At 35.9% G+C, this 12,554-nt stretch overlaps 2 protein-coding genes across 3 annotated transcripts; both read right to left on the bottom strand.

Annotated features, from left to right (window-relative positions):
• Window positions 1–1,541: 1,541 nt before the first annotated feature.
• On the bottom strand, window positions 1,542–8,940 carry LOC129269408 (uncharacterized). Of its 2 annotated transcripts, XR_010294895.1 has the most exons (8): window positions 8,073–8,940; window positions 6,780–6,857; window positions 6,149–6,562; window positions 5,683–5,916; window positions 5,415–5,479; window positions 4,631–4,810; window positions 2,777–3,579; window positions 1,542–2,626 (listed from the first exon to the last, which is right to left on the bottom strand). XR_010294895.1 is itself a non-coding variant. In XM_054906905.2 (7 exons), the coding sequence occupies exons 1-7, from the start codon at window positions 8,725–8,727 to the stop codon at window positions 2,890–2,892; spliced, it is 2,316 nt and encodes a 771-aa protein (XP_054762880.2). In that variant the 5' UTR covers window positions 8,728–8,931; the 3' UTR covers window positions 1,542–2,889. The 2 variants fall into 2 exon arrangements, 1 of the variants encoding a protein (XP_054762880.2); XM_054906905.2 differs by having other exon boundaries at window positions 1,542–3,579; window positions 8,073–8,931.
• A 2,192-nt stretch (window positions 8,941–11,132) lies between these two features.
• On the bottom strand, window positions 11,133–12,267 carry LOC129269407 (histone H1-delta-like). The gene has a single exon (XM_054906904.2). The coding sequence runs from the start codon at window positions 12,169–12,171 to the stop codon at window positions 11,629–11,631; it is 543 nt and encodes a 180-aa protein (XP_054762879.1). The 5' UTR covers window positions 12,172–12,267; the 3' UTR covers window positions 11,133–11,628.
• Between the last annotated feature and the right edge of the window lie 287 nt (window positions 12,268–12,554).

The raw sequence follows: 12,554 nt of genomic DNA, 5'->3' as shown, positions 1-12,554 counted from the left end.
TCTACATCTGTGTTTAAGGCAGATTTTTTTGTCTTCTTTCAATGTTCGTAATGCGCCTTAACGCCCTCTACCTTCGTCTTTACGTCTATATGTGTATTATGACGGAATAAACCCATTCATAGACTTCGCCCTTTCATAGGATGTAGGCATATAAATACATACATATATATATATATATATATATGTATGTATATATATATATATGTACATATATATATATGTACATATGCATATGTACATATATACATATATGTACATATGTACATATATATACATATATATATATATATATATATACATATATATATATATGTACATATATATATATGTACATATATATATATGTACATATATACACTGTACATATATATATATATGTATGTAAGATAGACAGGCCTTTCAAAATTGATAAAGCATACTAAATTTTTAATCATCATATATGTTAGTACATGACACAAGGTTTTATATTGTGTCCTGAATATATAATATATGCTGTATGTGCAGAAATTTACTCTTGTATATACATCCATCTAATATTTATTAAATAAATACTGCTATGACAACATTTCATATGAAATAAACTCACCTCTTATATCATGAAAGCAATCTATATATCTCCCGACTCCACAGGGCCCTAATATTTATTATTTGCTTTACTTAATATCTAATGGTATCCTACTTATTAAATATATGACGGTTTAAGTCCATCTCAACATAGGTTGATCTGAATGAAATCTAGAAAATCAATTATCATAAACCACTAAAAACTTCATAAAAATTTTGATGCAAAAGGAAGTTGTGACACATTAAACTTTGTTATGCGCAGAGATCCGTGACATGCACACAAAAGACAGGCAAATTAAAGATTTAATGATGTCATAGTCACACACTCACTTTTTTTGTATTTCATATGATTTTTTCTCTAATAATCTCATATTTGCATGGGCGGAAATCCTAGGGGGACAGAATATCAAATGTCCCCCCTACTTTTTTTGGTGGAAAGAAATACATCATTCAAAATCGAAATAAAACATGTATTTTGGACGAGATGATGTTACTTTTCGGGTGATTACCCTTTTTTTTTTTTTTGCTTGTCAAATTTTCCAACCCCTGGGGGGCGTTTCATGAAAGGACTTGTCTGACGTTTTATCCGACAAGTCCCATTTTATCCGACAGTTACCATAGGAACAGTGCCTCTCAGCCAATCAAAATCATGGGAAAATGTCAGGTCTGACAACTTGTCGGATGAAAATATTGATGAAACGCTCCCCGGGTCCCCCGTGCCTTTGGGGAGAAATTTCCGCCTTTGCATATTTGGTATGATTTCTCATGGTAAATGTAGAATCATTATTACCATTATATCGTGGATATCCTCATATCAACGAATATATTGATTTTTTTTCTTTTCAAATATTTCATGTACCGAAATAGAAAAGATATAGTGAGTATGCCATCATCAGCTTCCTAATTTGCATAGTTACCAGGATGGCAATATAATAATAATAAATAACTAATAATGACAACAATAACAACAGCAACAACAACAACAACAACAATAATTTTTCCCTTTAAAATAAATAAGAAATAAATAAATTAGAAATATTGATGAAATTTGCAATGCTATGCCTATCTAATTCATATTTCTTTAGTCATTCATCCTCCTGGTGAAGTGGTCTTGTCCTTCAAAGTAATCCTTACATTTCCAAATTCTAAAGTATCTATATCTAACTATTAATACTTAAATGACAGCAAGAAAAAACATTATCTCTGCAAACATAAGCAAATGAATGGGTGTCACTGCCAAGGAAAAAAAAGTGGACAACTCTTTTATTTGTGCAGAAAAGATAAAAGAGAAACTCAATGAGGAGAGAATAAGAGGGAAATTTAACAATAAATAAAAGGGAAAAGAGAAAAAAAAAAGTAAAAAAAAGAGGAGAATAAGAACAGAAGGGTAAAAAAAGGTGAACAAATGCGAAAATGAAAAAAAGGAGAATGCGGAAAGATGTGCTTATGTATCATGAAAATGAATAGATAAAATTATCTATTCCATAAAGTGTTTTAAGGGATTCCTTTCAGACAATGTCCAACATTAGTATTTTTTTCTAATTTTATTAGCTGCACTAAATATATCTATATCTTTTCAATTTTCCTAACAACCCACAGATGATATACCTTCCAAAGTTCTGAACAAGGAGATGACATTGGTTACCTTTCCAAATGTGAACTAATGAGGGCAGTAGTGATCTCCATATTTACAACAATATTGACTTCTCAATTGATGATTGTCCTATATAGCTTTAAATAAACACAACTCTAATATAAAAAGACATCAATTCATAAATTTTATGGAAGTATACATGTTTTAAATCTTCCTTGATACTCTCAGTAACTGGTATGAGGTTTAACATTCAAAGAATTTGGGCAATATGACTTAACCCATTCTCTCTTGGTAATATTAATTTTCAATAAGGCCTTTTGAAATTTTTCGTGAAAGTCAAGTTACCTTTTGTCAAAAAAGCTTATACAGTAAATTTGATTTTATCCTGAAAATTCATATCCCATTCCATACCTGAGAAATAATTTCATACCAAAAAACAAGAAAGAAATTAAGCAAAATTCTGGGGTCCTAAATTTTTTACAGTTTAGATATTGTATTAATTTTGTGCAATGTACATTAGACCTGATGTAAGATCTCATCTTCTTCGCATGTATTTTATGATTGTACCAAATCTTTAATTTTCCCTAAAAATTATATGAGACTTTTTTTAAAACAAACTTCAGTTGGGTTTAGATCTCTAAGAAATTGGATCAGATTCTTTTTTTTTTGTGTATAAATGTGGTGAAAAATCTTGGTGCAGCACATAAAAATAACAATAAATTTTACTAATTTTATACCATGTCATCTGCAGTTGAGGAGGCACTAGTAGATGCTATTTTTTCATGTTCATCAGAATGCTGATCTACCGTACAATCACTTAAAGAGTCACGCAACGCGACTGCTGGATTATTACTGTGTGATACACTATCACAACTGAGGTCATTGGCCGCATTATGGGATGTGCTATCAGTTCTACCAGGAGCAGGGGGTTGACACTCAGAGGGGGCTGAACCATCAGCTACTCCATTTCCCATCAGGTAACCACGTCTGTCTGATGACAGGTTCTCATGGCCAGAATGCTGGATTTCCGATTCATTCTGGACAGTCGATCCCACTCCTGACACCTGGTTTGAGTCTCTGGCTCTACTATACCTACTTACATTATCAGATATGACTGCTGTTGTCTCTGAGGATGTTGTAGGTGATCCCGCCTTTGATAATGACCTTTGAACTGGTCTTGAAAGGTTACTGACCTGTTCTTCCAAGGTATTTGGAATGTTACTTGCTCCTAGGGATATGTGGATGCCACTTTGTGACAGGCTCTCCTGGACCGCACTGAAGTTGTTGTCTGAAGTGCTACTGATGTTGATTGGCTCCTGACCCTGTAGTTGCAGTACGATCACTGAGCTGTACATGTTGATCCTTGGGGATGATTGCGAGCTTCCCGAAGCTTCCTTTTGCCCTGGAATGCCATCCTGATTCTAATAATTACAAATCAATAAAAAAAATTCAGTTTAATTTTGAAGGCTGAACAAATGATCCAATACAACTTAAGACCTTAAATCTTGATGTCTTGTTTGATCAAATAACTAAATCAAAAGAGAAAATAGGAAATGTCATGAAATAGCAAATTGACAAAAATCTCAATATCTCCTTAACTGAACTGAACATCTTGGAGAAATTTGTGTATGAGATTGTGAATTATGATTGCAAATTATCCAACAAATCATATTCTCATAGCAATAGTAATAATCTAGTGACATTTTTTTCAACTACAAGTAAATACTTGTTTACATTATTAATTTCTAGGTACAGATAAATACATAAATTTGTCCTGCTTTGTGAATTCCTTAAAGGACAAGTCCAACCCGACAAAATGTTGATTTGAATAAATAAAGAGACAAATCCAACAAGCATAACACTAAAATTTTCATGTAAATCAGATGTAAAATAAAGAAAGTTATGACATTTTAAAGTTTTGCTCAATTTCACTAAAGAGTCATATGCACATCCCGGTCGGTATGCAAATGAGAAGACTGATGATGTCATCCACTCACAATTTCTTTTGTATCTTTTATATGAAATAGAAATATTCTACTTTTCTTCTCATTGTCAAGTGAAACAATGATTAATTCCTCCTGGAACATGTGGAATTAGCATTGTTTAGAATTATATGGTTAAGTTAATTTGGTCCTTTTTGTCAAATCAGTAAAAAGTTAAAAATTGTATAATTCAAACAATAAAAAACAAAAGAAAAAGTGAGTGAAGGACATCATCGACTGTCTAATTTGCATATCACTGTTTTGTGAAAAATATGCAAAACTTTAAAATGTCATAACTTTCTTATTTTACATCCGATTTTGATGAAATTTTCAGCACAATGCTTGTTTGATTTTTCTTTATTTATTAAAATCAACATTTTTCTGGGTTGGACTTGACCTTTAAAGGTATGTGATGTTGTCATGATGTTTTCTATTTGAAGAACACTATTGTTGATTGCAACGAAAGACCTCTAAAGCTATCTGAACGAACCTCTTGATTTGAGTTGCCGGCTGGTGCCCTCTGTCTGGACGAACGTGACTCTTCAAGCTCCTTACACTTACTCTCTAGTTTGGCAATCTTACTCTGGAATTGCTTCATCATAATTGAGTGGGCCTCACTGAGTTGGTTATACTTTGTTAAAAATGATTCTGCCAGCTGTTTCCATTGGGACTGGGTTTTTAAGATTAAAAAAATATACAAAACAGAACATGAGAATAACAATGAGAAGAAAAACAGCCAAACACAAGCAATAAACTAAAATATCAATCTCAGTGAATAAATGGCACTTCCTAGGACATGGGCAGGATGTTCAGTTATACTTGATTACCATTACGTCTAAGTTTCATGAACTAGATCCATATACTTTCTATGTTATGATATCATTTCAAACACTTAACCTTAGGTTAAGATTTCAATGTTGACGCAGCCAAGGTGCTTGATGAGCTATGAACTAAATAAAGAACCTTTTTATGATCGCAATCATGTCCTTATCCCATCGCTTTCACCAGTCACCACTGTCAGTTAAACAATCTTCACAAAGTGCTTGATGAGCTAATGAACTCAACGTAAGAAACATTCTATGATTGCCACCATGTCCTTATCCCACCGCTGTCACCAGTCACCACTGTATAAACTGTATACATTAGTTGTTGGTACGTTAAAACCTCAAACATGTTCTTCAGTGAAGAAAAAAAAATTGATTGAAAGGTAATCATGAATTTTGAATGATTACTGAACTCATTTATTGGGCTTAAAATGGCGATTCAAAACTTACGTCATTTGAGGATGACTTTCCAGAACCCAAGTCTCCTTCCTGGTCAAAATGAAACCGTGGGTCACCTAAAAACAAAAACAAAAATAAAGCATTTGCTTCTTTTGATGATCATGCGAAAAATAATCAACGAGATCATATCAAGTGGAATCATGTCATAATAAACATATCATCAACAAACCCCTTCATTTCGAGACCAATACATGTCAGCTACTCATAATCATAAACATAATGGTAATATTAACAATGATAACTACCAAAAAATACACACCTGAACTATCATCACTTATGTTATTCACATCTTCCCCATGCATCTGCCGAGCCATTAACATCTCTAACTTCTGCCTCTTCGCTTTAGGTAAGAGTCGTGTTGTTCTCCTTCCCTGTCTCATAACTGGTACCACTGGATTGATGAAGAAGTCTTGCATTGCTCCAGGATGGTGCAGTAGACCTTCAGCAGCCTCGTCTTCATGGTCCTGGTCTAGATGAGCGCTAGTGTCATTACCTGAAGCAATGAGGATTCAAAAAATAACATTATTACCTAATTCCAGATCATCTTTGAAGGTTTGCATGCTGGTAATTTTTACTGATTTTATTGGAAATCCTATCAAGGTTTAATCTCAAAATAGTTGATGTCCTCCCTTTTCATGATCTTATTCATGAAAAAAGAAAACAAACAGAGATTGTTCTCATCCTCTGAAACTAAATTGTATTATGAGCAGCATAAGAAGTCCTACCTGTTTGTTCATAGTCATTCCCCTGGTCTACACCATCTTCCTCCTGTGATAAGGAGGCTGCTCCATTGGTAGTGACATTCCAAACCTTTCGCATTGGAGGAACTGCCCTCCCTATCTTCCCTCCTCCTCCTGTGGAAGTGGATGGTGCATCTTCCACACCTGGCTCCCTTTCGTAATTCCCCTGTGCTTGCTCCTCCTGACCGGGAGACGAAGGTTCTTCCTTAATGATAAACACCTCAATATTCTCCTCCATCTCCATTCCCTGTGGAGCTGCATCTCCCACTCTTGATGGAGGTGGAGTTGTTAACTGAGATGGCTGCTGCTGAAGAATGTTGGTGGGCTGGCAGTTCTCGGATGAAACCCCATTTAGGGAAAGATGAGGATATATATTCTGCAGAGTCTTGATGTATTTGGCTAGGTGTAAAAGTAAAATCATTTCACTAAGTACTGTAATACTATTTAAGGGGGATCTATTCTGACATCAAGTTGGTTTTGATAAAGCAGAAAAAAAGAGGAAACATATTCATGAACCAAACTTAAGAACTGGGTGGAGCTCATGTGAGCTGTTGCCCTATGTCATTTTACGAATTCCTCCACAATCAATTCAACAGTATATAGATCTCTTGCTCACCCATTGGGTTTGGTGTAGAAAAAGGCTCTTCTAGCAGATCAGAAGATGATGGAATATTGTGCTTTTGGCCTCCTTCATCTGGGAAAACAAAGAATTTTATTATGTGATTTCAATATGAGATTTAATATACATGTATACAGTTTAGGCCAGAAGTTTACATACACCCAGGAAATTCAAAGAAAAGCTGACACTTGCCAAACATCATAGAATGTACTGTTTCTTATAAAATATTTGTGCCATTATGACTAATTTGATATCAAACAAAGGAGTATGTCATGCCCATTAATCACATTGTTTTGTCACCAGGAGCTGAAAATATTTAGGTGTCATTTTTTCCCCGAAAATATTCATATTTTAGACAAATTAAAAATAAAAAACTTGACAAAAACATTTCATATTTGTGCTAGTTACTTCTCAACATAAACATTTCAGATTAGGCCTACACTTTTTTGTTCAGTGGTGATCATGATAAAAAATGCAATATAAATCATAGATCTTACATTTATATATTTCTATGAAACAATGTTTGAAAATGTAATAACAGACAATAGAATACATTTGGCACGAATATTACTTTTTCTCTCCAAAGAAAATTCCACCTGAAGTAAACTTTAATCCCAACGGTATCCCAATCATGTGAAAGAGCTCAATACGCTCTTTCATTTGGTACCAAATTCGTAATGGTAGTATTTATATTTCTGAAGATATCCTAAATTTTACGATGTTTGGTAAGCGAACAAATTTTTACTGAATTCCATGGCTGTATGTAAACTTTTGGCCTCAACTGCATATAGGTCTACTCAGAATCAGATTGCAGGTTCTCATCTGAACTCCACATCTTGGGAACTTTTTTAGTGAATGAATCTATAAAATGATAATTATCCACAGAGGGTACTAATGGTCAAATACAAAATGCTAACATTAAACATAAATGATATAATGGTCAACAAAGGTTGATTTGCATTTTAAGAATTTATATCAAAGAATAACAAAATTGTCATTCTTTCATAAAATGAAAATTTATACATGAAGACACATATGCTATATGAAAAAGAAAAAACAAAACTGTCAGTAATGTATCTATCAATGAAAGAATCATCATCACATCTATATTGCCATCCTCCTCCTCAACATCACCATCATTATCATTATAATCATCATCAATCATCTTCATCACCATCCAATCATCATTCATTATCATTGTCATCAATCCACCATCCATCCATCCAGATCCATCCATCCATGACCACCCACTCATCATTACTCAAATCCAGCATCTATTTTGATATATACCATCTATTACTTCTGTTGGCCTATGCATCGAAGGATGTGAAGCAGAACCCACTCCGTTGACATCATACGATCCATCATTAACCTCTGTATCAAAGAATGATCCAACCCGAAGTCGATCTCCGGTTGCTCTCGGCAGCTTGGACATCGGTTTCGGAATGATCGATATCTTCCCGCTCATAACGAGCATGACCTGTCGATGTTTGGTGCTATTATCATGAGCTTTCACAGAATCCAGTCGAAAGTTAGTGGCGCCATGTACGAACGTGTTGGTAAATTCGGCGTCGTGTATTTTCTGATATTCCCGACAATAGATGCAAAACATGCATTCTTTCTCTGGGTTGAATTCCAGCCAGGGATACTCCACCACCCAGTGAGGAATGAATGACCGGGCCCGTCTGGTTCTATCGTATGCTTTATAGACATTGCTCTTATGAGACTTGGAGGCAAGGAGGCAGAGTTGGGCACCCTGAGCAGCTGGGTCGAGCAGCTGAGTACTACGATCAGCGTGTTTGTTGTGCATACCGTCTGTTTCCGCATTCATATTCGCTTGATTTGTATCGTGGTAAACGGGTGTGTTATTGTCCACGTCGCCTGCTCCGCCCCGATCGGCATCGCGAGGTTTCGCTCGAAATTCAGGGGCTTGTTGGATGTCCATGGTCTGCTACGGTAAGGTACTTGTTCTAGGGAAGTTTACGGTGATTCTGATACCAAATATACTATAATTAGCCACTAACAAATTGCTACATTAATTAAAATGCGTGACAACCAACCAGCGACTTCGGGCAGTAGTCAAGTAGCCATAGTCGTCCTGCCCTTTTCTATGCATAATGAGCTACTTGCCCGCATGCGCATTTCAATCAAAACACTTGTCCTCGAGGGCCAATTTTATGAGACGACGCTATTATTATGGGGGTACATATAGGCCTAAATTAGATCGTAAATAATCAAAATATATCTGTTATTTTCTGTTTTTAGAATTTTTAATGAATTTGTATGCTAAAAAGTATTGTATTCTTTACTATTATTTTGAATAGAAATGTTATAGGGATTTATTTTACTTTAAATACGTTTTTATGCAAACATAAACACCCCTATTAACGAATGGACCAAGCATAAATCCCGGGAAATTGAACTTCCAGAGACAATATTACCTGTACCCGTATGTTGTCAGTACCCTCCACGTATTGTAAACTTGGCAAAATTCTTTGTTCATGCATATAAAGGGATGTGGGATAAGGGTTGATTAAACTTAATTTTAATAGATCAAGATCGAAGAAATATAATTGTTTGGACCATGCTGCTTATAGCCACGTGGATGTATGTATTTTGTTATATTTGTAAAATACTTATCATCACTGTCAGCGTTCCAGCTTTCTGATCAACATTGCGACTAATGCGGGAGAAAATTTGTGAATTGTATAAAGGATAATTATGTATATTCATTCAGTACAGGCCCTAAAAAGGCCTATTATAGATTTTTGTTTCCAGTTGTGATGTGTCTGGGTGCATGGTATTCTATTTTTTTGTTAAATGAGGACGGAAATATTTTCATCCATCCAGTTGCAACTGAACCTGGGCAACTGAAGAGCATTTTTTTTCATATTCAACTCGCAATTTCTGAATTTCTATCATATATTCGGAAAAGGTTATTTTTAATTTCTACAGCACTGATAAAATCATCCCTGTGGCCAGGGGCGGATCCAGGATTTTCCAAAGGGGAGGGGGGGCGCATTTTCCCTAGGAAAAAAAAGGTCACATTTAAGGGGGGGGGGGGACACTACTATTTTAACAACATTTTACATTACAAATTTTAATTGTGCCTCTCAACAGGGGGGGGGGGGGACACGGGCCGGCTTTGCCCCCCCCCGGCCGATCCGCCAGTGCCTGTGATGGCTGAACATGAGACGAAATCTGTCCTACTTGCCTCGCCACATGCACCCAATATTATCTCAGATTTTTACTTTGTATATTCCCATATTTCCCCCCTTTTTAGGAGGAGGGGGTAAAATTGATGTTTGATCGTTGTAATTTGAATTTTTTCAATTACAGATACTCTTTCACTCTCTCTTCCGAGACGCCGTTGTGCACTCTCCTGTGAGGACGATATAACAAGAAATTCCCTCATTTTGTTAAATATGAAATTCACATTTTTATGTCAGTGATCTCGTTTATTAGTTTGTTTCGACGAGACGAAATCACTTTCATATACATGTATTCTCTCTTTTGATCATTTCCCAATTCACACATCTGTATGGAAGTTGTGTCATTTCTATGAAGTTTTTTCAAGACGAGATGATAATTTCCATAGGTATTTTTATAAATTACCTTTATATTTTTCTTATGCCTATTATTGCCATTGTTATCACTTGTTATATTTCTTCTATGCCCAGGAGGGGCCGTCAAAGAAAGAAAATCATTGCCTACCCCCTTTTTCAAGTCAACTATCTTTACGAAAATTATCTAATTTCTTTTCGAGATGAAACAATTTCTACACATTTAGTTCAATCTTACATTATGAAAGTGATCTCATTTCTAAGTTCTGTCGAGACGAGATAACCTTCACAAATTCTTTTTCTCAATTTCCAACTCAGTCACCTTTTTATGGAAATGATCTCATTTCTAAATCATTGTCGGAGACGAAACCATTTCCACAATTCTCCCTCTTGTTCAATCTCATATTCTCGTATTAAGTAATCTCATTTTCAAGTTCTGTACAGCGGAAATTACTTTCACAAATAATTTTTCCTCAATTCTTTTCCAACTCTAGTCATTTGTATGGAAATGGTCTCATTTCTGAATATTATCGAGACGAAACCATTTCCACAAATTTCCCTTTGTTCACAATTTTATGAAAGTGATCTCATTTCTAAGTTTTGCCGAGACGAAATCACTTCCACTGAATTTCTCTTTTAATTGCCAATATTCAATTTCATACATTCTCAAAGAAATGATCTCATTTCTTCATTATAACGAGATGAAACCATTTCTCCATGTCAAAGCATGCGTTGACGTATCGAACTCTTCTCAAGATTTATCGAAAATGTACTTCAACTGCCAATCTCAACTTTTAGTTGCTTTTTTTTATTACAAAGTTATTACATTCCATGATTTACATATGTAGATTTAAAAAGTCAATAGTCTCTTTTGGGTTGGATGTTCCACATAAATAATTGTCTCTGTACAATGTCTTGACTCCTTACTCCTCGAAATAATAATCTTTATCACTTCAGCTGGCGTTCCAAAATACATATTTCAGTCCCAAAGGTTCTGTATCGTCGGGCGAGGTAATTGGCAAGTCTCATTTCATGACGAAAGTTTATGAGGACGTTGAGATGATTTTCCAATAAATTAAGAGTTAACACGATTGAAGATGAATTCAAGAAGTTACTATATAATATAGCGTTCGACTTCAGAAGAAATCAAGAGTGTTGTGATGGCATAGAAAGCAAAGGACGAGACACATTCTAGAGGGGCTTTATCGGGAGTTTAAGTCCAAATGTCACAGACAACCAACAGTCACAAAAATATACATAGTCTTTGTTCTCAGTGAACACGTTTATTTCTTTGACTTCTTGGCGGCCTTCTTTGCAGGCTTCTTCTTTGGAGCTGGCTTCTTTGCGGCAGGCTTGGCTTTCTTGGCGGCTGGCTTGGCTGCCTTCTTCTTTGGAGTTGATTTCTTTGCGGGCTTCTTCGCTGCTGGTTTCTTTGCGGCCTTCTTTGCTGCTGGTTTCTTTGCTGCTGCCTTCTTCTTGGGTGCTGCTTTCTTTGCCGGCTTCTTCGCTGCTTTAGCCTCTGCAAGGAGGAAGCTTCCAGAAGCTCCAGTTCCCTTCACGTGTCTTAGCTGTCCTGATGAAACTCCACGTTTGAGAGCAAGCTTGATGTGAACGTTGGCACTGTCACCCACTTTGTAGTTGGCCTTGATGTACTTGAGAATAGCCTGACGAGATGACCCCTTCTTCTCATTCAGACTTGTAAGAGCACTGGCGATCATGTCACTGTATTTAGGATGATTAGCTGGGGTCTTTGGCTTGCTGGCCTTCTTCTTTGCTGCTGCTGCCTTCTTAGGGGTAGAAGGAGCTGGAGCACTGGTATCAGCCATTGTTTGAATATAGTGAAACGTGAACTTGACACGGAAGAAAGTGGGTGTGTTGGCAACGAGCTGGCTTTCGACTGGCAAAACAAAATGCTCTGAGATGGGGACGCTGAGGACGCACTAATATATATCTAGTTTTTGCGGACGTCGGGGAAAGCCGGTAAATAGAGTCTGCTGCGACTGTCTAAAATGGCGGACGTTCATACCTATGTGCTTCTTTTCTCTACTTTGATCCCCTTTTAAAACATCTTGTAGAAATCGATAGAATTGATAATCTTGTGTGCAGATACACCAAATATTCAACTTCATATCACCATGTTCCCAGAGTACATGGGTTCTCGCATTTACGGAAATTCAATCGGATTTGAGAAACACCTTCAATCTTAAGA

The sequence above is a fragment of the Lytechinus pictus genome, chromosome 10 (assembly GCF_037042905.1).
Source record: "Lytechinus pictus isolate F3 Inbred chromosome 10, Lp3.0, whole genome shotgun sequence".
NCBI classification, from domain to species: domain Eukaryota; kingdom Metazoa; phylum Echinodermata; class Echinoidea; order Temnopleuroida; family Toxopneustidae; genus Lytechinus; species Lytechinus pictus.
The sequence above is the reverse complement of the archived record's forward strand: the minus strand, read 5'-3'. Positions and strand labels throughout refer to the sequence as shown.